The sequence below is a fragment of the Notamacropus eugenii genome, chromosome 1, assembly GCF_028372415.1.
Source record: "Notamacropus eugenii isolate mMacEug1 chromosome 1, mMacEug1.pri_v2, whole genome shotgun sequence".
NCBI classification, from domain to species: Eukaryota; Metazoa; Chordata; class Mammalia; order Diprotodontia; family Macropodidae; genus Notamacropus; species Notamacropus eugenii.
Window position 1 is genome coordinate 69,766,825 of NC_092872.1, and position 27,185 is coordinate 69,794,009.

The 27,185-nt window shown below is 37.6% G+C and overlaps 1 protein-coding gene across 5 annotated transcripts in view; it reads left to right on the plus strand.

The window, feature by feature from the left end:
- The window catches only part of LOC140501449 (transducin-like enhancer protein 4), a 154,247-nt gene that overhangs the window by 29,156 nt on the left and 97,906 nt on the right, over positions 1–27,185 (plus strand). For 3 of the 5 annotated variants that reach the window (XR_011966187.1, XR_011966188.1, XM_072605068.1), the window contains exons 5-6: positions 9,000–9,062; positions 24,333–24,407. Coding sequence is in view for 1 of the 5 variants with exons in the window: in XM_072605068.1 (XP_072461169.1) it covers positions 9,000–9,062; positions 24,333–24,407 (138 nt within the window). In the remaining 4 variants the exon portion in view is untranslated. The remainder of the gene's footprint in view (positions 1–8,999; positions 9,063–24,332; positions 24,408–27,185) is intronic. The other 2 variants (XR_011966191.1, XR_011966192.1) reach the window with 1 other exon arrangement.

Consider the following 27,185-nt stretch of genomic DNA (forward strand, 5'->3'; position numbering starts at 1 on the left):
GTAGGTCTGGTCATTTAAATACTGCTTCCATTTGAGGCATTAAAAGGTTAGGTTAGTGACCATTAGGTTAATCATCTAAGGGAATGTAGGAAATCCTGGCAGGCTTTCATATGGATTATGGAATGTTATCAATCAGTAGATTCAACATGGAAAGATATTTTTGAAGTCATCTATTTGGGCTCCCCCATTTTATCGATGAAATTGAAGTGATTTGCCTGAGATTGTGTTGTTCTTATGTTACTAAGTGGTTGAGCTGGGATTTGAACTCAGGGCTTCTGCTTCCAAAATCCAGGGCTTTTTACATTGAACTTTGTTGCTTTGATTAATTACATTTTTTTGTTTTGGGAATGTGAAAGGGGAAGACAGTTTTACTAGAAAACCAGATAACTAGTTTATGAAAAGGAAGCATTATTAGCTGTTTGGCTAGCCAGAGAGCTGGAAGAATTTTGGTATAAAGATGAGAATCTGCTGAAACATAGGATGAATTTTGAAGAGAGAGAAAAATGAATTAGCCTTAGAACCAAGTAACTTGTTGGGAATTTGAAATAATAGAAGGGTAATGGAATTTTAAGTGATGAGGAATAAAGAGAATAGGAGATTTTAGAAGAAAGGAAATCCAGGGGGTAGTTTTTACGTAGAGCACATTCTTTTTGAAGTCCTTTCTTTCTCCCTTGATAATTTATATCCTTTCAGATATTTTTCAAAAATTGTACTTCTGCAAACAATATCTTTAGCATACAGAATAGATCATTTCTGTGCCTTGTAACCCTCAAATTATACCTCTTACCATCCCTTTCCTATGGCCCTGTCATAAGGGCAGTTTGTTTAGCTTGCCAAATGGGGTGGAGGGAAGGGGAAAAAAAATATTTGCTAAGTGCTTGTTCTGTGTCAGGCACTATGCTAATCGATTTACAAATATGACTTCATTTGATCCTCAAACACCCTGTAGTGTGGGTGCTATTATTATCTCTTTTACATGTGAAGACTCTTGAGCCAAATTGAGATTAAATGAGTGACTTGTTCAGGATCACATGACTACTAAGCACCTGAGGCCAAATTTGAATTCAGGTTTTCTGACTCCATGTGCAAGTGTGTACCACCTGGTGTCTCTCAGGTCAATCTCTGGTCATTTTAGGATTTTGGAGTAAGCAGTTGTGGGAGATTTCATTCATTTTCTCCATAAGGAAGCCCTGCTACAGGAGAAGCTAGATTCAACAAGCATTTATTTATTGAATACCTACTAAATGCCAGGCAACTTGGAAGTATGTGTACTTGAAAGAGAATCATTGAATTCCAACCTAATTTGACAAGCACTTATTAAACATCTACTGTGTATGTGGACCTGTGTTAAAAGAAGGGAATACGAAGGAGGAAAAAAAAAAACCCTTGTAAGTGGCTTGCATTCTATTGAGAGAATGCACCGTTACAGAATGCCAGAACTTGGAGCGGTCTAAGAGGTCCACTTGTGCCATCCCTTCATTTTATCTGTACAGAAGCTAACTAAGCCCTGAGAATCTAAGGGACTTTTAGAACTCTGGGCTCCTGACTCTCAGTTCAGTATTCTCCATCTGTGTCATTTTGTGTGTTCTTTCTACACTGAACTGTGTGAAAAGCAGTAGAGGTCCTAGGCCTGTGAATATCTGTGGTCTAAATGCAGCAACATTCATTGTATGGATAATTGGAATAAAAATGACTTTCTGTCTCTGGCCTTTGTCTTTTTTGTGTGTCCTGTTGGTTAGAAGTTAGGTCCAGAGAAGAGAGCCTGCCAAGGTGTGATCGTGTTCAAGTATAGGAATAGTGTGTGTGTGCGTGTGCATGTGCGTGTGTATGTGTGTAGGAGGGGTATCCTTGCATGGTTTTTAAACTGTGTTTTGTGGTATGTGAATATTAATGAATTGGAGCCTTATCAGTATTGAATCTATATCTATGAAACTTTATCTTTTTATTCTCTTATTGTCATTAGTGTTAAAACTGGCCGTTTTGTCAAGGGCTAAACTTTATGAACAGTATCTAGAACTAACTTAGGCAACCGGTTCTTCTGTGGGACCTTGATGATCATTAAGATCTGCTTTTGGTATTGGTTACATAATTTTGGGCAAATAACTTACTTAACATAAAAAAACCCAGATGACATTAAAAAATTCATCTTCATAGAACAAAATTGGCCACATTTCAAGTGATGTTTCAGTGGAGGAAAACTGACTAAGAAGAGGTGGTGATGGACATAGTGAGTAGGTAGAGTGCTAGAGTTGGAAGACAAGATTTGGGTTCAAATTCACCTTCTAGCTGGCTTACTAACTGAATGACCCAAGGCGGGTTAGGTAATGTCTCTGAACCCCAGTTTCCTCCTCTGTAAAATGAGGATAATAACATCTATGGTATGTCCTTATAAAGCTATTATAACTCTCAAAGGAAGTAATGAACGTGTAGTGCTTTGCCTAGTTTAAAATGCTCCACAAATGCCAGACATTCCTATTACTGATGCTGCTGCTACTACTACTGCTACTGACTGCTATGTTATTAAGAAATAAAGGATAGATTTGCTCATATTTCCTTCTGTGGAAAGGAACAAATTGGGCTGAGATGATGTTTTTAAGGAGAGAAGACCCTTTGCTTGTTTTGCTCTTAATTTATTTTCTCCCAATCCCATAACTGTGATCATTTGGAAGAATCAAAATAAGTTATAGGATTAGAGTTCTATGTGAAATAAGGTAGGCATATAAGAAAATTGAAATTTTTGGGGTCTCTGATCCCAAGTGCAAGTGATCTTAAAAACTCAAATCTAAAACTTAATTTTAAGACAGCACTAAAAGGTATAAACTTGGATAACAGCATATAGAAATAGGGCCTTTTTAAGCACCTAAATGAATTGAAAAAATGCCCATCTTGACGTTGGAGGGGGCAGTGTTGCTTTGAAAACTCAGTGGATAAACTAAGAAGTGAATGAATATTTGTAAGAGTCTTGAGGCTTTTAGCCAATAAGGTTCACTGCACAATCCCACCTCTGGGAAGGCAGGCAGGCAGGAGCTAACCCTACCCTACCAAACAAGTCATTTTCTTTCTTAACCCTCTGTGTCATCCCTTTCTCATTCCTCCTCTCTTTCTCCTAACCTCCACCCCCACCATACAAGTGAAGCAGAGTACAGTTTGATAACATGGGTTACAATGTTTATCAGACTCTAGGACTGAAATGATTTGACCGTGCACAAGAAATTGTTAATCTGGCCCAAGGCTCATCATTCTCAGCCTTGATAATACATCACTCTCAATCATTCTTAACATTTGGAGCAGTATTTAAACATATAACGTAAGTGCAGAAGATGTATTTAGGAGACTAGATGTTTAAGCAAGAATTTCTTTCAAAGATTTTTTTAAAAAAGCTTCAGAGATGGGAGGGAACTAGATACTCATTTTTTAATAAAAGCTATTGCATAAAATTTTAGTAAAACAAAAGATCCTCTTTGGAAACAAATTGGAACTAGTTTCCTCAAGTACAGTGAGTATCTTCAGGTGAGAGAAATCATTCTCATTTTTATCACTTTTTGTATTTCCTTTCCCAAGCCATAAAGTGCACCAAAAGTAGAATATAAAGTGTTAGAATCAATGAATGTATCCAATTAACTGAGCACTGTGTACTTTATGGCACACTCACTGTGCAGTAAAAATACCATAAATAATGTGTTTTAAAAAGAAAGTTGAGTGACAGTGCTTAGGATGTCCCCGTCGGCGGTGGGTGCCATAGTCATAGTTGAACTCTTGGCAGGGAAGGAGATGAATAATGAAGACTGACCCTCCCAGCCCTGACAAGTCTATTTTGGCTTAGATATTTATCTAAAGATTAAATAGGGGACATGTCTGTGTGTGCTGTATTTTAGAAGCTTAATTGAAGAGTTTAGTAATCAAGTTTAATAGCTAGCACTGCATTGAATAAACATATCTGAAATTAGCTTTACAATGTGACCTGTCTTTGGTTTACATACCATATGTAGCTCCTTTTCCGTATTGTGTGCAGTTTTTAATTAGAGTGAGGATCATTATTGTGTAGCATACCGAAAGGTGAATAAGCATTCAGATTTCATTTGTGCCTGACAGTTTCTCCCTTCCCCATTGGGTGTCTTATTTTTAAACAATTGCATGTCTAAGACCGTTATTTCAATTTGAATTGACCAACCTGGAGGTGGGATTTTGTTAGGGAGAAGGATTTTTTTTTTAAAGTCCCAGTAGTTGACTCTTGCAGTCTAGAAAGCTAATGAATGTATGAATAAATTGATTCTGAAAATATTATTACATCATTTTATCTTACTAAGTTCTGTACAGTATGTTGTACAAAATAAATAGGCAAATTGGAAGTCTCAGAGTTACAATTACAGTTCACTGGAGACATTTGTATTGTCTGTTCACAACTTGAAGCTTCCTCACTTCTTTACTTGATGGAAAATTCACTCTTAACACTTTGGTTCAAAACATTTATGGCTCCTCTGTAAAGTTGAGTTGTACTGAACATAAAGATAAAACTGACTCATTATCTCAGTGAGCAAATAATTCTTAACCTCCAGACTTATGAATAAGCCACTCAGGAGTTTGCATTATTCCCCAAAATACTTAAATCTAGGTGTAAGCAGTTAATACATTCAGTGGTTATACTTTTGAAATTCTGTAATGAGCTATTCCAGAAAAAATTATTTCCTGATTGAAATAAAACATATATTGCAATCTTTGTGGGTTAATTAGTTCACTGTGAAATAATGATTCATTTATTTCACACTGTGTTGTTAGATAAACTTTTCCCCCCTCCCATGTTTGAAAAGCTTATTTTGATATTGTACATATTTATATACTTACTAAGTGTCTAATAAACTAGATTCATCTTTTTTGGCAAAGGTTATACTCATATTAAAGAAATTAACTCTGAAATAAATGTTCTTTGAGAATATTTTTTTTCTAAAGTTGTATTTGCATATGTATTTATTTCCTGTTGACTTCTGAAATGGATTTTCCAATAATGTTTTATTATCTACTCTCTATATGTAGTAGTGTTATTTCCATTTGTGTGCTAGATCAAAGCCCGCAGTAGCAATTCCTTAACAAAAAATGTTTTGTAACCTGAATTACTTCTTTATAAACAAGTGAGAATGTAGGAAGCAAAGTTGAGTTACAACTTTTATACATTTTAGAATCACTTGTGGTGGGAGGGGCATTTTAAAAACCAACCTTCTGCTCAGTAATACAGTTGATTTGCCTAAATGGCTTCTTTTGTGGATTTCCATGATAAGGAAAGAATTGATGTAGAAGGTATTAAATTCTACACAGGTGTTATTTTTAGACAGTGATCTGATTGTTGGTTAAATGTGTAATAGCCATCTCCCCAAGATTGTAAATGTAATTTTTTTTTACAATTTTTACAATTGGAGGCGAAGTAGAAAGAAAATTCATTGTATTCTTTGTCATTTACCTTTTTAATTTATAACAGATCATACTGTCCAGTCTACTCCTCCAATTACTTCTTTGGAATGGTACCTTTGGTGTTCACATGCACACAGTGTTTAGAGTTTAGTTAGAACAGGTTGTTTCTCTGAAATTGCCTGATTTTGAAATTTCTTGTCCATTTTTTTTTTTTTTTGGTGATTTTATTTTTTCTTTTTAAATGGGAATAGTAGAAGGAAGAGAGGAATAGAAAGGGAGGCAAAAAGTAGGGTGGTGCTAAATGGAAGATGAAGAAATATTTTGAGTGTATTTTCTTTCTGAACAAGTATCTTTGGTGTATTGGGAGAGAAATAGCAGAAGTGTCAGAATTTGCTAACGTATTTGACAAACTATGGCAGCGAAAACTGTCCTTTTTGTATTTTGGCATGAGCAATCACCCTTTTATTGGACCATTAATGCTACTTTGGAACATCAAGGCAATAATTTAGCAGCTGTTTATCAGGAGCTTTCATAAAACATTGAATACTATTATAACATTCAGTAACCCTAACAACAGCATTTCAGAATCGGGACCCATTTAAATGGGATACCCGTGAATGTACTTGTTCAGGGATGCATGAGCCACATCACCTATAAATTGGATGGGAAGTTACAGTGCTGGCATAGGCTGATGGATAGCAGATTAGAACCCTGATTAACCATGTGATTTGAAGGCTGGGAATATATTGTCTAAGCAAGATTCATCAGATGCAATCAGAATTTCAAGTGGTCAGATGAAATTCAAATGCGTATTGTGGATCTCTCCCCTACCCCCAACCCTCCCCTTGTGCTTTTCCTCTTAGGTTGCCTTTTTATTTTTATTTCCAGAGCTGAAAAATACTTCTTTGATGAATCCGCTCCTCACCCTAAAGCTGTCTGTCTGTTATTCATCAGAAAGCAGGTCGCAGTTCAGTGAGCAGAAGAAAAGATTTTAATAGAAGCTGTGCCAAGGGCTGTAATGCATCATTTTAGGGCCCTAATTACATTACAATGACAAATATCAATGGTGACAACAGCAATAACCTACATCCTTTAATGGCTATGCTGGAAAAGGAGTTTGGGCCCTGCGCCATTAGATTAGACTCAGTTTCAAAACATAGGCCATTAGAAGTGTGTGTCCACAGTATTATTGGCCGATAACTGAAGCCCAGTGGAAAGGCCTGTAAATAAATGATGCCTCCCTAAAGCTTGGTCCTGTGGGACAAAAGAGGCAAAATTAGATGACCGTGGAAGCTGCGCTGTTTCCGAGGCAACTTTAGCTTTCAAAGTGAAGAATCGCCTGCTTAATTTTATGAAATCACACTTTTCCCCCTCCTGCTGCCAATTAGACTCACCATAAAATTCCATTGGTGTGGCAACTAAAATAAATTATGAAATTCTTTAAACAAAAGAAGACATTCTAAAAGGTGGAAAGGTTTCCCTTATTTTCTCTTGTGTCTAGTGTGTATGGACTTATATAAATATATATTAATAAAAAAACCTTTTTTTTTTTCCTTTGGAGGATGAGGGAGAAGTCGTTGGGGCTAACATTTGGATAGGCTTGAAATAGGTAAATTCCTATTTAGGGAAATACGTTCTTTCTCATCAGTTTGTATTCCACAATTCCTGTCTCTGTAGTGTTAGCCTCCTCAGAATAGAGCTCATTCTCTGGATTGTATAGGCAAATGAAAGAGCTTGGTTTTCTTATGTGCCCACATATTTTTCAACTCTTCTAGCAAGGGACTATTTTATTTATGTAAACAACATAATGAGGAAAATATGCCTGGCAGATGGTTCTGACTACCAGAATCATCAGTTTGGTCTGCCCCAAAGTGTCTCATTATCTTTTTACTCTCTCCCCTTCTACCTCTCCCTACAAAAACTTAACAACTGAATGCCTTCGAGATGCATTTTCTCTAGCTTGGTAAATGTTGCTTCATTTTCTTAGCCCACCACTGGAATTTTCACCCTATATCTATCATGAGGTATTTCATCTATGTGGAGAGTGGGTTGGTGATTCCATTGCAACTTTGGGTGATGGGTTTTAAAATCCTAGTGGATTGACAAGTGTTCTATAGAGCCAGTGCACTAAATTACGTCCTGGCGGCACTAATGAGTCTGTACTAATCAGGGCCTTCCCTACATCCTTTCATGAAAACAGGGTTAGAAGAGCTTCATGGTGAGTTGCGTTCTTGCTTTGTAGACAAAGTTTCTAAGGTGCTGGCATTTAAAAGGATTGCCTTGCACAAGGTCAGAAAGGGTGATGATGGAAGAAGGAAAAACTAAATTGCACAAGTATGAGTATCTCTGTCATTTGGATAATGACTTTGCAAGAAAAAGAGCACTGTGTCCTCCCATATAATGAGGAACTGACCCTGGGCAGACTTTATTTTAAGGAATGCCTCAGGAGTTGTAATTGCTGTACTTTTTCTACCTTTCAACACCTTCCTTCAGCCTGGTCCTTCCTACCATATGCTGGTCCATGTGTATGTATATACACTCCAGTGTGCTGAATGAAGTATGTCTGTGGCCTACCATATTTTAAATACAAATTAGGTCCTCTGTGTCTTTTGCTTTTTAGTGTCATGACACTGAATTGGTTTAAGGCCTCCTGAACTCTAGTTTTATTACATTAAACTCCTAGTTGTCTCATCATTTGCCTGTTGAATCTCACAGTTAACCAAATTTCCATAGTACCTTGGTAATTGATTTTTATAACAATGATCCCAAGGCACTGAAAGGTCTTAAAATATCTGCTGAATGTTCAAGGATAGATGAAGTGGAATTCAAACTGATATGGAAAAAGAGTGGCTGGGTAGTTCTAGTCTGCCCTGGTGGTAGCTTTCACTATGCTGTTAGGATCAGGAATCCATTTAACTATTAATATTGACATCACATAGATACATACATTTTGCAGAAAATTTTTTCTCTCTTTAGTTATCATGAAGATTCTTCCTTCAACTGTAAACGAACCAAACCATCTTATTTCCCAACAATGCCCAATAACAGTGTTTACTGTTAAGAGTTACTGATTCAAGATAGTTAAGTACTACTTTTCCTGTAGATTGTAGGATGGAATAAATCTTCTTAGAAAGTCTTTCTTTAGCTTTATGGCATTTGAAGACTTTTGAAAGCAGTGGCCACAAATAGAAACATACTAAATACAAATTGAGAGGAAATTCTATGTCTTTACTATCCAAAAACTCAGGGTCCCATGAAAATCCAAATTAGAATGGGCTTGGGCCTAAGTTTCCTGTGGAAATTTTGATTTTCAGGAATAAAAATGGCATCCTCTGTTATACTGTATGCATCCTTGAAGGTTAGCTTTTCAAGAAGAATATTTGCTAATAAATCGCCATGCTTTTAACGTGGCGCTGTTACCTCTGCATGCTATTAATAGGGCTCCTCTGTCTGGGATTTTCTTTTCCCTGCCTTATAAAGCACCCCAGTTACAGTCCCATTCCACAGTAAATTGTACCTTAATATTATCATGTTAATATTTAGGCAGTCTGTAATGAACTGTGTTCTTTTTTTCCCTTCCCTCTTCTCTTTTGCAGGCAGAAATTGTCAAGAGGTTGAATGCTATCTGTGCCCAAGTCATCCCCTTCCTGTCCCAAGAGGTAAGGCAGTTCCTGGCAGTTCCTGGCTCTAAAGTTGCCGTTCAGTAGCACTGTATTGTAGAGAGGGGGCTGGGAGCTGGTTTTTCGGGCTTCATGAATTTCTTGGTGCCTGTATTTCATTTTTCTAAGGTACTGCTCTCATTCCAACTCTACCACCTTATTAAAATTCAGGGGAATATAATTTAAATGCATTTATATAATGGAAAATGTTCTAATGTGCTAAGCGAAATTCAATTGTTAAAATGTTTTGCTGTCATGTACAATGTAGTGTTGCTAAGAATCATGGCTGTTTGTCAAAATGGCATCTAATAGGATGGATTGAAAAATTACCAGAAAGACAGACTTTCTTCTACACTTCTGATAATGGGCATTAAAAGTTAGCAGAAGTAATATCACCTAGCATAGTAAGCAAAGTACTGCCACTTGTGTTTAACTGCTTTAAAAATTATTACTTGATTAAGATTTTTAAAGTATTTGTTTATGAAAATCTGTACAAGATTGCTTCATTATGGACTTAAATATCAGTCTCCTAAAAATTGTGCATTTGTGACAGGTACTTAAGTGCATTACGAAGCCCTTGGAAGGTCAGAGGGATCTGAGGATATGTTTTACTGCGGGATTTACTCTGGGCAACAATGAAGGCGTCTTGTTGCCAGTATTTGTGTGTGGTAAAAGCCCTGTTTCCAGTGTGTTCTTTCCTGCCTTCTCTCTCTTAGTAGTTTTGAGACTAAAGGTGAGGGTGTGGGTAGAATTAGCATTATTTGTGTTTCCTCATTGTTTAGCTCTTCTTTTGGTAAAACTAGCCATTCTAGATATTAATAGCTCGAATGCACCCAGGCATCTTCTCCACCCCTTCTCCTACCCTTTGCTTGTCCTGTCATTGCTTTTCAAGAGAGCTGTTCATTCCTCTGCCTGCTAGAAGTCCTGTGCTTTGGTGTGAGCATCCAGCCAGTGGTTCATTTACCTATCTCTTCTGAATATGAGGGAGGGGCATGTGTACACAGGTACCTAACTCTTTCATGTGTGGGACTAAATAGTGTGGCAAGATTGCCTGTAAAGAAGATTACCCTTTGATAGGGACTGTAAAATTGAACTTTGGACAAGTAAAATGTCCTATCCTAAGGAAGCCTGAGGAAGAGTGACCTTGTGTCCAAACCTTTAGTCCAGTTTGTGATCCTAAGTTCACATGTCAGTATGAATCATACATGTGAAAGGATATCCTGGGTCCATTCTTTTAGCATGTGGTCACAAAACCACCAGAAAGCATATCCCAGTGAGCTCTTCAGGATTTGCTTGTGACTGTATTAGCTGCTGCACTGCTGTATGGAAGTGTGGAGGGCTGCATTTGCATGTTTTTGAGGAACCTTACATAGTGCCTGGCTGCATGTACCCTGCGTGACCCAGGCCACACCGCTATTCTCATTTAAAGAGCTCCAGTACCCTGGGGTAGGGAAGTGGAAGGGACCTGAACTAGCAGAGATGTGTCTAGGGGTAGAACCTTACCCAGGACCAAAGTGAAAACCCCATTCATCCCTAGGGAATCAGGTCTGTGCTTTTGCAGATAGAAGTTATGGGCCCTGAAGTTTTATAGAATTCTCTTTCATGGCCAAAAGGGTTAGCTTGCGCGCTTGCTCAGGGACGGTTTTCAGTTTTTTTTTCCTATTGGCTTTATGGCTACACATGCATTGATCATTTGTATGATTCACTCTCCACCTTACCCCTGCCACGCTCCCCCCTGCCCCAAAATATGGTGCTTTACAGTTCAGGATCATTTTGGGGTTATAGGAGGAAGGTAGTTATGACGCTAGCTGTGTTTTAGAGCCTGTTTGATTATCTGGGCTGTTTGCATGAAGAGTCCTTGCAGGTAAGAGATAAATCCTAGGTGGAGCTGAGTGACAGGCCTGATCTTAATTGGCTGATGAAGTTGCCCTCAGGATGAAGTGAACCTTTGCAGGTGCTGAGACCTCCCATTTTGCTGTGGCTTGGGTAGTGATAAATGGTACACTTAAAAAAATAGTCTTTTCTCATTGTGTGCTTGGAAGTCTTGTAGGCAAAATTCTTGATTCATGTCTGTCCTGTTAATTTAACAACTTGATTTCCCCTCCCCTGCCTTTAACCTATGTTATCAAGCATACTTTTGCCTCTCTCCAATCAGGGTGTTTCTCCTGGCAGATGTCTGAACATTTTCTACCTTGTTTCTCTTTTTCTGCTTTGTGTGTGCTTCATACTCCCACTTCTTCCCTGAGGCCAGATGGACCATAATCTGGAAGGAGGGGAGGAGGCAGGTTATTAGAGAAAGATGAATTCTATTTCCTGTCTCTTCAGAGGCATGGAAAATCACTCTTGCATGGCTGCTATCCTCACTCAGTGCCAGGGCTGAAGGCCCTTAATCTGATCTTTTAACACAGCCTCTGTGTGATATTCTTAACTGCCCAATGGCAGGTGTGCCATTATAAATTATTGAAAATGTTTTCATTTAGAAATTAAACCAGTAACAATATTATTGAAAAAAGAAATCCAGCCAAGCTTTTGTTGTCCTGTAAACATGTGCGTTAGTCTTCTGAGATTTCGTAACTTCATTAACCCATGAATTCTTTAGTTTCAGGGATATTCTTTCTGTCATCATATACTTTGCAGAGTTCATTGACAGGAAGGAACTAAGTGACCAAATATACATTTTTTTTGGGTAATGTCTCAAAACTCTTTGTGCTCTACCATATACATAAGTGACATATATCTGTTTTAAAGAGATAATAAAGGTCTGTCTATAGTTTTCTGCTTAATATAAGGCATTGATTAGCCATATTTTCCTTCTAGATTTTAAAAAAAAGCAGTATTAAGTAATCTATAAATATCTTTTCAGTCATTTAACTGTACTTTAGGAAAATAGATTTTGTAACTGTAAAACAAAATTTTCATTTTATGTGTGTGCGTGTGACTGAACATATATTAATGGCAAGAATAATACTCATTTTTTACATTTAACTAAGCAATCCTAATTATAGCTGGTTTATATTACATTTTAAGGTTTGTGGTATGTTTTCCTTATAGCAACTGTGGCAAAGTTCATGTTTTCTAAAGGCATTGGGCTGTGTGTGTGTGTTCGTTTGTGTTTATATTTTAAGGTAAGTGACTTTTAGAGTACCAGAAAAGCTTTTTGATTTTCTCAGTTGTAAGTCCATGAGGGTTTTGATTCTCAGGATTCTTAAAGGTCTACTTCCCATTACCCCTAGTATCTAGGGGTGGGAAACTGTTGGCCTTGAGGCCACATATGGCCTTCTAGGTGTGGATCTTTAACTGAATCCAAATTTCACAAAACAAATCCCTTTGATAAAAGAATTTGTTCTGTAAAACTTGGACTCAGTCAAAAGGCTGCACCCAAGGACCTGGAAGGCCACATGTACCCTTGAGGCCTTAGGCTCCCCACCCCTGAATCCTAAATCTTGCAGCTTAAATGTTGCTAAGATGTTATTAAGGAAGGGGTTTAAAAAAAATCTAGTTTTGTCCATCTTAGGAAATTTCTACTTTTTGCCAAATAAAACTCCCAAGGGATGGAGCCAAGATGGTGGTATAGCGCTCTCCTCCCAAACTCCTTACAAAACCTGTAACAAATGACTCTAAAAAATTATAGAGCAGCAAAAGCCTCAAAAGTACAAACTGAAGCAAATTTCCAGCCCAACAAAATATAGAAGATGATAGAAGGGGTCTATCGCGCTGGACTGGGAGCAGAGCGCAGTTTAGTGTGGGCCACGCTGGCTGCAGACAGAGCTAGAGCAGATCTTAGGGACTGAATCACTGACAGCTGCTGTAATTTCCAGACTTCTTAATGCACAAATGCCAAAGACAGCTTTGAAGGTCAGTGGGAAACATCTCTCACCTGGCAAAGAGGGAAGCATGATCTATCCCTGACCCTGGCCACAGCCTTAGAGTGGCAACAGCTGCTGCTTCTGGAACCCTGCAGTTAACAAAGAGCTCAAAAGTCAGGTAATTGACTGGAAAATGAACAAACAGGGAAAAAGAAACAGGGTATAGATTCTTACTTTCTCAGAGGCGGGGTATCTTCTTATGTCACTGGTGATGAGGAACATCAAAACATACAACCAGAAGAAGATAACAAAGCCTCCAAGAAAAATATGAATTGGCCTTTGGCCATGGCAGAGCTCAAAAAGGATTCTGAAAATCAAGTAAGAGAAGTGGAGGAAAAATTGGGAAGAGAAGTGAGAGTAATGCAAGAAAATCATGAAAAAATGCATCAACAGCTTGCTGAAGGAGATACCAAGATACTGAAGAGAATAACACCTTTAACATTCGACTAACCCAAGTGATAAAAGAGGTCCAAAAAGCCAGTGAGGACAAGAATGCCTTAAAAAGCAGAATGAGCAAGATGGAAAAAGAGGTTCAAAAGCTCACTGGAGAAAAGAATTCCTTAAAAATTAGAACGGAGCAAATGGAAGCTGTGAGAAATCAAGAAATTATAAAACAAAACCAGAGAATGAAAAAATAGAAGACAATGTGAAGTGCCTCATTGGAAAAACAACTGACCTGGGTAATAGATCCAGGAGAGATAATTTAAAAATTACTGAACTATCTGAAAACTAAGATCAAAAAGAGCCTAGATATCATCTTTCAAGAAATTATCAAGGAAAACTGCCCAGATATTCTAGACCCACAGGACAGAATAGAAATGGAAAGAATCCACCAATCACCTCCTGAAAGAGATCCCAAAAGGAAAACTCCTAAGAATATTGTAGCCAAATTCCAGAGTTCCCAGGTCAAGGAGAGTATATTACAAGCATCCAGAAAGAAACAATTCAAGTATTATGGGAACACAATCAGAATAATCCAAGATTTAAGGGATAGAAGGGCTTGGAATATGATATTCCAAAGGTCAAAGATGATAGAATTAAAACCAAGAATCATCTACCCAGCAAAACTGAGAATCATATTTAAGGGGAAAATATGGAACTTCAATGAAATGGAGGACTTTCAGGCATTTTTGCTAAAAAGACCAGAGCTGAATAGAAAATTTGTGTTTCAAATACGAGAATCAAGAGAAGCATGAATAAGAGATTTACTAAAGTTAAACTGTTTACATTCCTACATGGAAAGATATTTGTAACTCGTGAGACCTTTCTCAGTATTAGGATAGTTGATGGGAACATGTGCGTGTTTGTGTGTGTGTGTATGTGTACATATATATCTACATATGATATATATACATATACAGAGAGAGACAAAGACATATGTGTATGTATATGTGTATATAGAGAGACAGGGCACAGGGTGAGGTGAATATGAAAGGATGATATCTAAAAAAGAAAATTAAGTATTGAGAGGAATGTACTAGGAGAAAGAGAGGGAAAGGTAGAATGTAGTAGTAAATTATCTCACATAAAAGAAACAAGAAAGAGCTTTTACAATGGAGGGAAAGAAGGGGAAGATAAGAGGAAATAAATGAGTTTTACTTTCATCATTTTTGGCTTCAGGAGGGAATAATATGTACACTCAATTGGGTATGGAAGTTTATCTTACCCTACAGGAAAGCAGGGGGGAAGCGGATAAGAGAGTGGGGATAACAGAAGGGATGGCAGATTGGGGGAAGGGATAATCAGAAGCAAACACTTTGGTAAAGGGACAGGTCAAAGGAGAGAAGAGAATAAATGGAGGGTGGGACAGGATAGAGGGAAATACAGTTAGTCTTTCACAACGTGACTGTCATGGAAGTGTTTTGCATGACTACATATGTATAACCTATATGGAATTGCTTGCCTTCTCAATGAGGGTGGGTGGGGAGGGGGGAAGGGAGAGAGTCTGGAACTCAAAGCTTTAAAATTGAATGTTAAAAATTGTTTTCACATGCAACTAGGAAATAAGATATATAGGCAGTGGGGTATAGAAATCTACCTTGCTCAATGGAAAAATAGAAGGGAAGAGGGTAAGGCCGGGCGGTGATAGAAGGGAGGGCACATTGGAGGAAAGGTAATCAGAATGCGTGCTGTCTTGGGATGGGGGAAGGGGAGAGACAAGGAGAAAATTTGAAATTCGGGATTTTTTGAAAGTGAATGTTGAAAATAAATACAATTTTAAAAAAACTCCCAAGATAGGAAAGAATTCTCTAAAACTCATCCCTCCCTTCCCCAGACTGTTACCGTTTTGTTTGGGAGGGCAGAAAGAGAGTCTGTGGTGCCATAAGAAGCAACAGGTTGCTAACTTTTTTCTGCCTGGTTCTCTGCTCGGTGGTGCCTCTTCCAAACTCCACTGGTCTAGTTGGGAGGCCAAAAGAGGAGCCTCAGGACGAATAAAGGTCTTTGCCAGAGGTTTCCTTTTGTACCATGGACCCCTTTGGGATTCAGAAGAAGCTAATGGATAACTTCTCAGAATAATGTGCTTAAGCACAAAGAATAAAATAGATAGGATTGATTACAAAGGAAACCAACTATGTTCAAATATGGTTATAAAAATATTTGTTTTAAAAGTTCTCAGATTTCAGGTGTAAGGACTTTCTTCCCTGTTCTATGCTATCCTCTTTGAAGAGCCTAAAACTGACCCTTCCTTTAATCTCTCTTTGGGAGAACCTCACTTGCTCGTGCCATGTGTCCTCTTCACCAGTGATGTGAAACTCAAATAGGAAAGGGGCCACTAAACTGTACGTAAGGATCCCTGTGGGTCACTTATTGACTTAGTTTTAAAACATAATATTATTTTGGTTGTATTAATTTTTATTTAAGTATTCCCCCATTTCATGTTAATCAGACTTGGGCTGCACCCAACAGTGTTGTGGGCCATTTGTCTGACACCTCTGCTCTTTACTATTCCAAATGGAAACAAAAACATGTGTCTTGAAAGTCGGCCTACTTATGAACGAGAAAATTATTTGGCAGACTCTTCTGGTCTCTCAACCACTGCTAATTCACCCACAGTAATAACCAGGAACTAAAAAAGGACACAGGAGTTCAAGCTTTTAGACTGATAGAGCTTACCTCACAAGGAACAGTAAGCTTGAAAACAGCTTCTTTTTAAATCCACAAACTATGTTGAAAAAAATAATTGATTTGCATCAAGTAACCTATTATTAGCTTGTTCTTATGGAATTTAGCTATATTATGTATAGTATTTGTACATGTAGGGAAAGGTTTTTTTTGTTTGTTTTTATGAGATCAGGACACTCATCTAGAAACCTGATGTAGGCCATTTGGCAGTATTTGCTGATGAGTGACCTTTAAAGACCTCCAATTTGTATGTTCTTAGCACAAGCAGACTATGCTGTCAATAAAAAGATCACGCCTTTGTCGCACTATGATCCTTTGGGAGCATTAGCCAACTTTCTGGATATTTAGAAAACACTGTAACAGATCCAGTGTGGCTTTGGCAAAAAACAAGTATTTAAACATGCCAGGGGTTCCAAGAGTCTTGGGTAGTGCAATGGACAGAATGCTCATCTTCCTAAGTGCAGATCTGGCTTCAGATACTCAACTAGATGTGTGACCCTGGGCAAGTCACTTCTCCCTCTTTGCCTCAGTTTCCACATCTATAAAATGAACTGGAGAAGGAAATGGCAAACCAGTCCAGTATCTTTGCCAGGAAAATCCCAAGTGGGGTCATGAGCAGTCAGGCATAGATGAAATGAATCAACAAAAGCTTTAAAACTTTACTAAAACTTGTGGAAACCCCTGTATAATAACATTGTTCTTCCTAGGAAATAGATTCTCATTCTGATAGAGTCTTCCTTAGGAAATAGAAAATTCTCTAAGTTATTTCTAGCCAAAGAGAAATCTGGAAAGCTGAAACTAAGGAGCAAACAGTCAACAAGTATTTATTTGACACTTTAAAGTTTGCCAAGCACTTTATCTAAATTCTCATTAAAGCCTCTTAACAATTGTGTGAGGTTTACTTATGAGGAAATTGAATTTCATAGAAGTTAATGGGACTTGTCTATAGATGCATTGTGAGTAATTGTTGGCAGGCTCCATAGGAAACCAGGTCTTTCTGACACCAAGTGTAGCACTCACTCTATCTCGGTGTAATTGAATAATACAGGTCAGAATTGACAAATGACAGAAAGTGGTTTTGAGATTCTGTAATGTCTCTGCATTTCAGGCCAATGCTGTAAAAATTCACTCTGGATCTAGGTTAGCCATAGTACATCAGAAATTTAGGAAATAATCATATAGTGGTACATATTATTGTTATTTGCATTGGTGTCTTTGTATTTTTTTTTAGGAGCAAATATCTATTTTTTTCTCCCTTTTATTTCTTTCCACCATTAAGAAACAAAACACACACACACACAAGTATGATCAAGCCAAACAAATTAACATATTGGCTATGTTTAAAAAAGCAAAGCAATGCTTCATTATTCATCCTCCAGAATTGTGACAAGTTATCATGTTGATCAGAGTTCTTACTTCTTTCAAAATTGTGTCTTGCAGTGTTCTTGTTCTAGTATAAATTGGTTTCCTGGTTCTGCTTACTTCATTCTGCATCAGTTCATACCAATCTTCTCAGGTTTCTCTGAAACCTCCCTCATTATTTCTTATGGCACAATAATATTTCATTAGAATGAGATGGGTATGGAAAGCATTCCAGGTATACAAGTCAGCCATTGAAAAGGCACAGATTGGGGAGATGTAGTGTTTAGCAGGAGGAACAGAAGACAGGCCAATGTAGCTAGATGGCAGAGTAAGGTAGAATAGCACTGGAGAGATAGCAAGGAGCCAGTTTGTAAAGGGCTTCAGAAGCCAAATAAAGGACTTTTTATTTGATTCAAGAGACAATAGGGAGCCACTGGAGTTAATTGGGAGTGAGTGGAGGTGGGAGCTATCAGTTGAACAACCAGAAGGCTATTTCAGTAGTCCAGGTGTGAGGAGATGGGAGCCTGCACCAGAGTGGCAGTCGTATGAGTGTAGAGAAGTGTGTATATGTGTTTGTATAATGTTCTGAAGGTAGAAATGACCAGGAGAGAAGGAGAAAAAAAATTCCAAGCAAATCTTAGCAAGTGTGCAGATTTAGTCTTGACTAGAAATAAGGCTTTCAGTATGGCATCATTTTTTTCTAATCACATCTTTCTCTGGAATTTTTCCAGTTGGTAATGTGGCCATTCCTGTGTGGAAACTGTGAAAAAGAAAGTAATTAACTGCTAACTGCATAGTATCTAACTGATTGTATGTATTTAGTTGTATGGTAAAGTGTTTGAGAGAAGGTAACATGGTAGATGGAATACTGGACTTGAATCATCTTTAACTGGGTTTGTGCTCTGCCTCTAGTTGTGGGACCATGAGGAAGTCATTTAATCTTAAGGAGCCTGTTTCTTCGCCTGTAAAATGGCATTAATATCTACTTCAAGAGATCATTTTGAGGCAGGCTTTATATACACACATATATATGTGTGTATACATATATACATATACATGTACATGTATGTATGTATGTATGTATTAGTGGAATTGAAAGACATGGGGCTTTTTGTTTTGAATATCATAAATTTGTTTTCTCCCGTAATGGACAACAGATTTTTTTGTGGTTTATGAAAAACCATGGCCTCCTAAAACACTATTTATTTGAGCTTCTAGGTTAATACAGTATAAAATTCCTCTGAACTATATTTTGCTTGTATAGTATAATTGCAAAATGGAAGCTGAAAAATGTTATCAGTCACTTTCACAATTGTGCCTTGGGGGAAAATGAACAAAATACTGCGGTTTCATGCACTCTTAGCAGCACAGTTGCCTCTGAATAGCACCAGGTTAAGTCTACTCTTATTGCTTGTTAAGGAATTTGTTGTAAGGAATCAGTGGCTTGTGGCAACACATTTTGATAAAGGGGATCTTGGTTGAAACCACTAGAGATGCCCTTTGATGAGAGTATTGTGTCACCAGCACCAGGGATCTCTGTGACATTTATTAAGGACCAGTATCCTTTATTAAGGACTTCTGTTAAGGATCACCTAGCACCATAGATGTTAGACATTTTGTAGGCATCACTGTGTGTGTCATATTATGCCCCTACACTTAAGAGGAATTTTAAAATATGTAATGCAGAAATCCGTCTGAGTATGGGCCTTCGGTGGGTTTGCCTCTTTTTACTTCCAACTTTTTTAAAGAAAGTTTTGTCATCTTTTTGTGTGGACAGCGTTTGAGTTAACAGCTTATTTAAAAAATATTTTTAAAATTGTCCTCCCTTCGTTCACCCCCCCCAATCACTGGCTATATTCTTTTACTATCATTGAATTGATGCATTAATGAGTCATTTTGTTTTAACTTGGATATTTTGTGCTGAGCTGTGTGGTGACATGGCCTCAGCTGTAGCAGTTGAATTTCTTTCTGAGTGATCAAATCAACTAGTCAGCAAATGTTTATTAAGTTCTTACTCTGCTCTGCATTTTGTCTTGGGAAAGAGGTAGTGCTGCTTTCTGGGGTATGGTGGTGACCTTTCTTCCAAAGGCCTAGATGATGGTTTGTGTTCCTGTACAGGTATATAGTATAGGCTGGTAGTGGGGAACTTACATGTTGGCATTTTCTAGGTCTTTGGGTGTGAACTTTGGACTGAGTCTAAGTTTTACAGAACAAATCCTTTTGTTAACCCCCAAAGGGGATTTGTTCTGTGAAATTTTGGATTCAATCAAAGAGTCACACTTGAGGACTAGAGGACCACATGCGGCCTCAAGGCTGCAGGTTCCCCACCCCTGGTATAGGTTGTTCATAGATACCGCATATTTAGGAAATTGACAGATCTCATCTTCTCTTTTGCTTTGGAAAATGGAAATTACGTTATTATTAATAAAGATAGGTATTTAAGGTTCTTTCTCTTTTGAAGACTTCATGGGGGGAGAATGAAGATGGTGGCCTCCTTTGGCAAATGAAGACTGAGTAGGTAGAAATCAGTCAGCAGGGCTCTTTGAACACTTACTGTGTGTGCCTGGCCGTGTGCTGGGTCATACAGGGAGCTTATAAAGAAATGAAGGCATATCCCACATATGGTTGCCTTTGGAACCATGTCCACATTTGTGAAATTTCCTTGTAGTTTGGATAAACCAAATTTTTAAAAGATAGTCTTCCTTTCTATATGCATATTTTCTGATGGGGGACGGGGGCGCATCTCCAGTTATCCTGATCTGTATCTTGCCACTGGACCTAGTTAGCTCTGGAGGAAAAAGTGAGGTTGGTAACTTTGTACAGCCTTCCATCACTTAAGTCCAGTTCACTTGGCATAAACTTCCTGATGTCATGATGTCAATGAAGGACAAACGACAACCTGTGAGTAATCCAAGCTGCCTCACAGGACCCAACTGGCCAGTTCCATTTGGGCAATGCATTTCCTTGCCCTCCTCTACACTCTCCTCCCCTCCTTTTAATTTACTCCCAACCTGTCTTTTCTAGCTATTTTCATTCAACTCTTTCATAAATTTCACATGCAATTAAACTGTATGACTAGTTCACCAAATTCTTTATTTCTTTCCTGCATTTGCATTGGGATGCAGTCTGTCTGCATTGTTGTTTATTGAAATCCTTCAAGGTCTCACTCCAATACTCCTTCCTGCACTGAGTCTTCTTTCAGTTTTTTAGCTCAAGGTTATCTCTTCCCTCCTCATCTGTTTCTAAGAATACTTATATTTAGACCTGTTTGCATTATATTCATTTATATATTTGTCTTATGCCCCCATTAGATTGTAAGTTTCTTGAAGGCAAGTACTTGAAAGTATCCATGTCACTAATGCTTACCGCAACTTGTACCTAATAGGTACTTAAAAATGACTGAATTTTTTGCATGATTCTCTTAACTTAGAGTCCAGCACTCTTTTCATCATACCATGTTTGGAGAGACAAACCTAAACCTCACTTGTCTTGCAGTAATGATGGAGGAATTGAGGAAGGAAAGGAAACAAATCCTAAACTCTCTCTTTCTGCTCTTTACCTTGTTTACTTACTACTTCTCCCAGCAGTGGAATACAAGCTCCTAGCACAGTGATGCACATAGTAGGCACTTCTAAGTGCTCCTTGAATTGCATTAGGCTCTCACTTTATTTGGCCACTTAGCCTTGCATTTCTAATTCCTTTGTGCTGGAGGGTGTATGTTTCATGGTTTCATTCCGGGGGGGGAAAAAAGCAATAAATGGGCATATTTGGTTCTCTCAGAAGTTCCCTTCAGAGGTCACCCTTTTCACCCTGGCCTTTTTGGACTATGGCTATCATCCCTTAGCAGTATTTTCCTCTGTTATACTTGGTAGAAGTGCAAACAAGAGTTCATGTTCAGCCAAGCAACTCAGTAATACGAAATGATGTCTAGTACCCTGTGTTTCACAGACTGCTCCTTGAGTAGGCCATCAGCCGCTTTTGATGTGGTAAACTGGATGAAGGACGCCCTCAGACAGGAAATCAAATGTGTGGTAAAGTGGGAGAAGAGAAATGTTTGGAGAAAGAGTAAACGTGAAAAGGCCCATCAGTGTAATAGGAAATAATCTTAGTTTTAAGATAAAACCAAAAGGAATTGCTAATTCTGCACTAAAGGATTGCTACCTTTTTTTAACTTGAAAGGAAGCTCAGTTGGCAATGGGCAGCCCATGGTGGGTCAGCTACCCCTCTTCTATGCGCTTAGGTTTCTCTTCCGTCCTGAGTTGGGATTTTTATTTTCCTACTCCTCATAACTACAGATTTTGGTGGAATGTGATTGTGTGTCTGAGTGATCCCTCTTAAGTGTGTTTTCTCTCCTGTTTACAATATAAAGAAGACAAATTCTCTACCTTGAGAGCTTATATTCAAACTCCAGTGGCACAGAAGATTTTTCAGATGAGTATTTAGAGTAAAACACAGGTTGTAGAAAGATTGATGCTTTGGGTAGAGATTGGACTAGATTACTTCTGAGACTCCTTCCAACTCCGGGGTGCTGTGATACTGTATGTATGTTCAGCGAATAATAGTTGTAAATAGCCAATGAGGAAGGACATTTTCAACCACAGACCCAGTTTAGGATATATTACATTAGCATGTAGTTCATTGCCTTCATGAGGACTTCCGATGTTCATTTCTTGCAAATTTCTTTTTAGCAGCATCTGACTTCCACTTTATGGTTTGTCCCTTGGTTCTTTCTGTGTTACCGTACATTTGCCATACCAGAGTGAAGTCCAAGTAGGCTGAGACACTGGTTTTCCTTTCCTTGGTTTTGAGAAGCAAACTCCATAGAGTTCTCTCTGTGTGCTTCATGGCAGAGGTGGTCTCTCTAGTGATGTGTGGTTGATGATGTGGTTTACTGTATCTATGTCTCAGATCACCTTTCATGAATATTTAGTATAAAACAGGAGTGGTATGGTAAAATGGTATGTTTTTGAAATAAGTAGGTTGGATCTTTTTTCAGCTTTTAGTTCCATATGTCTTCAGTGGTCATTTCTTGTTTCAAGGCAGACAGTTGTCTCCAGCACTTCCTGACCCCCATCGTTTACATGACTGTCTCCTTACCTTATCTTCTATTTCTTAGCTGTTTTAATTGTGTGGCATTTTTCCCCTCAGGAGAAACATATCTTACCTTTGCTCTATGTTGACACAGGTTTCATTAGGAAATAGGGGAATTTTGGAAAGTGGAGAAGCTATGGTCAGTTGCGCTAGCCTTCAGAATTGCTTTCTTAAGGCCTTGATTTGAAGGGAAAATTCCTACATTAAGATACTAAATTTGTAGAGCCTTTATCACCAGAAAGTTGACTACCAGTTGTTAACAGTTTTTGACCATATCAATTCATGGAACTGTGTAATAATGTGTGGGGGTGGTGACCTTTATAAATTGAGAACATGCTGGTGAAAACACAGATATTAAAGTTGAAGAATGAGTACTGGAATTTCATATTTCTATCTAGTAGTTGGGGATATATATTTACCTTCATCTTAAGGAGTGGGGATGGCAGTCTCTGTGACTAAGTTGGATGAATATATGTTTAATGTACTGGAATTATTGTCAGGGGTCTAGAAGGGGAAATGATATACACCAGGATAATTAATGGATTATGTTCATTGTCCAGATTTAAGTATATATGGTAGCTGTTCAATTTGAAATAAGTCATTGAAGTTGGCTACTTGCCTGATTGATTTCTAAGACAAGAGTTGCAGCTCAGAATTTTTTATAGATTTCCTATTAGCCAGAAAATGACCACCTTCTCAGGATGATAGTATGGTAAACTATAGTTAAGACTTCTGTTAGAAAATAAAATGGAACCTTACTATTCTGTCCTTGGGATTCATAGTATGAGAGCACCATATACAGGTAAAACTCTTTAACACAGGCCTTTCCCTACTTGAATGGGCTCCATATATACCTTATTCCAAGCAACACTTATATATTCTTAAAAAGAAATATTTTATTGTAAATTTAATTTAAAAATGTGTTTTATATTTTAGAGCCAATTGTTGATGTAAACATAACTATATGTACGTATGCAACTATCTCATACCTCGCTATGCAGACTTTCATACCACTAAATTTTGCCACCTCTATGCCACATCTATAAAACTTTTGACTTGAGTTCTTGCTCAAAGTAGTTTATAACTTTTTCTACTTTGTCCAGGATCAAGGACAAAGGAATTTTGTGAAATTTTTGTTATGTTTTTTTAATGAAAAGAAAATCACTCAAGTACTTGTAGATTTTTAACCTTTTAAACAATTTTTAAATAAAATACAGCAGTACTCCAAAGTATAAGCTGTACTGTCATAAGTCATACATGTCTCTTTTAAATATGGGATAAAATGAACATTTTCAAAAGCAGTATGACTTTTCATTTCCGTGCATCCTTCCAAAATTTACTCTTAGACATTGAGACATTACACATTAGACATTGAGAAGGACATCTCTCCTCAAAAGTACCTCTAGAAAACTTTTTCTTTTCTGAGAATTTTTTTTTTTAATGGATTTAGCATCCTGATTTTTGGGGAGAAGGCAGTCAGTCTTTTTTATTTTTGTTTTTGTGTAGACCACATACTTGTCCAAAACACACCTGATTAATAGCTTCTATTAATATGTAACAGATTAATTGGTTTTTGGGGAAAGGAAGAACATATTACAATTCTTATAAGAGAAATGCTCAAAAGGTTTTTCTTTTCAACTTTGTGGACCCATAAACACTCACTTACATAAACACACCCCTTCATGTGTGTATATTTTGCAAACCAGGGGACTCCTGATTTTGAGCCCTGCATGTGATGGAAATTAGAAAACATCGTGAGAAAAAGAAAGCTGTACTTGACTGACTAGAAAACAAATAATTTTATTCTGTTTCTGATCTTTATTTATAGCACCAGCAACAAGTGGTGCAGGCTGTGGAACGTGCCAAGCAAGTGACCATGGCAGAACTGAACGCAATCATTGGGGTATGTGGTCTTTCTGTTTTAGCTCTAATAGTGTTTGTAATTAGCTCTCATTTTCAATTTGGTTCCATTAGATGGGCAAAAGCGGTGGACAATAAAGTGAAATTAAGTAGTTTGACTTAAACCTCATAAGTTTGATTGCTATACCAGAAATTTTTGATCACATTCTCACCAATGAAATTAATAGGGCAAATGTGTATTTTTAAACTTTTCCTCCCCAAGAACAGATCCTTACTCTTAGGAACTTCACTTGATGTGTAAAGTCTGCTTCTGTAACCAATATACAGGAAGAGTGTAGCTTATAATCTTGTGAAACTGACATATGCAGAGATATATACAATGTCTTTGAAGTAACATATCTGTGTATTTATGTATGTTATGTGTATATGTGTGTATGTATATACACTCACGTATATATTACTTTAAAGGCATTGTTTCACTTTTGGTAAAGCTCTTAATGTTCTCTTCCTCCCTCAAACACATGGAAAAATCTCTCCACCTGTTTGATAAATCATTCACTGAGTTATTGAAAACTTACTTTAAACATTGGTTTTAGTGTTGCATAAAAGTCCTGTAAGACTATGGCTTGAATAGTGCCTACAGAAAAAAAGTGAAAGTAACCCAGTCAATCAGTAAAAGTGTATTAACCTGCATACTCTATGCCAGGCACTGTGCTAAGCACTGGGGATACAAAGAGGCAAAAAACAACTTGAAGTGTTCAAGATCGCTAAGATGCTAAGACCCAGATGAGGAGTTATAGCTTAATAGCACATTATTCACATCTATAATTATGCAGCTGGTGCTCGCAGTTTTTTAAGTTATTCTAATGAAGACACAACAAGTGTACTTTCCCTATTCTGCCCCCTCCCCATCACTTTTTCTTTGTGTATAGATTATACACAAAAGTCTTTTCTTTTTTTTATTCAGTGTATCAAACACACTTTGAAATGCTAATTATTCCATTTACTTTCATTAAAATTCAAATTGCTGAGTGAAGATGTGGATAAGGGTTGCCGAATAATCAATCTAAAGTGAAGATACTGCTTCAATTATGCCTGTGTCTTTTAACAAGGAAATCAGAACTCTCTGATCACTGCTGACAGCACTGGAGCAGTAGCGTGATTGTGGCTCGTTTTTAATAGGCTATTTCTAACTCTATTTTCTGTCCCTCTGACCACAAGGAAATACTAGTAGTCAATTAGAAGATATAAATGGAAAAGAGTAACCTTTATTTCCTCTGAAGTGCCCATTAGAAAGAAGGCGATGAATCTAAGCAAATCATGTAGAGTCATGAATAGCATTTGTTGTATGTCTTTTACGCTCTGGTGAGGAAGACTGGGAGATAAATATATTTCTCAATTAGTTTTCATTACCTAACTCCAAATTAGCATTATTTCAATAGAGTAAGTTGTTAAGGTTGGATTTTTAAAAATCTATAGATTAGTAGTGTGTTTGACTGCGAGTGTGTTGGTGTTGTTTAGATATTCATGACCAAATGTCCCATGGGTCAGAAGGGCTGGAGTAAGCCTACTATAATGTCAACTACTGATTTGTGATTACACATGTGGGAGGTTACTGGATTACTTTGAACTTTGGGTTCACTCTTTGTTGAACCACTAAAATACAACCTGTGTGGATTAGGCCATAGTGGTTGCTTTTTCTGGTTTTGTTTCCTTTAAAGTTTTTATTTGGGGGGGGGGGCTGGTATAATTTCTGGAGTGTTTTTCTGGATAATTGATTGCTTGTTTACCAAATTATGCATGTAGGTTATTTTCATCTTGACTTATGTTAAAAAATAGGTAAAAGTAGGAATAGAAAGGGAAATATAAGTCCTTTCTCTTTATCACTTCATGCACATTCTCTCTCCCCTCTCTCCATACCTATACATACATATACACACACATACGTACATATACATTTATCCCATTTTCCAACATTTCAGTTTTATGTGAAGTGGCAGTTTTTCTTGTCTAATTATGAAATTCTTTGATATGTTTAATTTATAACAGCATTTCTGGCCAATGTATTGTCTGTGGATTATCTGTTAAGATGAAGCTAATTTAATCCCACTCCCCGCTCCCAATTTTATTTGAGAAATGACCTGTTGAGTAACAGCTTATCAGAGCAGTGTGTGTTATAGTTATGGACCTGGTGGGAAATTTGAGGTGTTTGCACACAAGCAGAAAATGGAATGCAGATCATGGAATCAGACCATTCTGGAAAAAAGGAATGAACGGGGGCCTAATTAAAATGAACTTGTGAGTTTATTGAGGTGGTTGTTAATTGTTCTGTTTTGTGTCTTAAAGCTTTATTATTTCTAGTGTGCCATGTACTTTCTTTGTAACGCTGGAATCTTAAATGCACCTCCTACTCTACCTGGGTATACTATCTCTATATATTAAATTTCTTTTTTGAGTGGTAATGTTTGATCTTGTGCTAGAAAGTATGTAGGGATAATTTGGCATGATTTTTACTTCTCCATAAGAATATAATATGTAGCACTTAGTAAATAAAACGAATTACAACAAGTTAATGGAGGATGTGAAGACATATGTACTTGGAGGAAAAGCACCTATCTTTTCGGCTCTGTCTACACACCATCCCATATCAGCATAAATGTACTCAGATTTAATGAAATCTGATGAAGCACCGTTTTTGCTCTGCAATGTTATTCTACCTTCATTGGTAAATGAACCCAGTCAGTGATCCATGCAGTTTAAATGCCGAATACTGGAGTGAGCCTGGAACCTGGGGAGACTGCTTGTCCTCTTGACAATACGC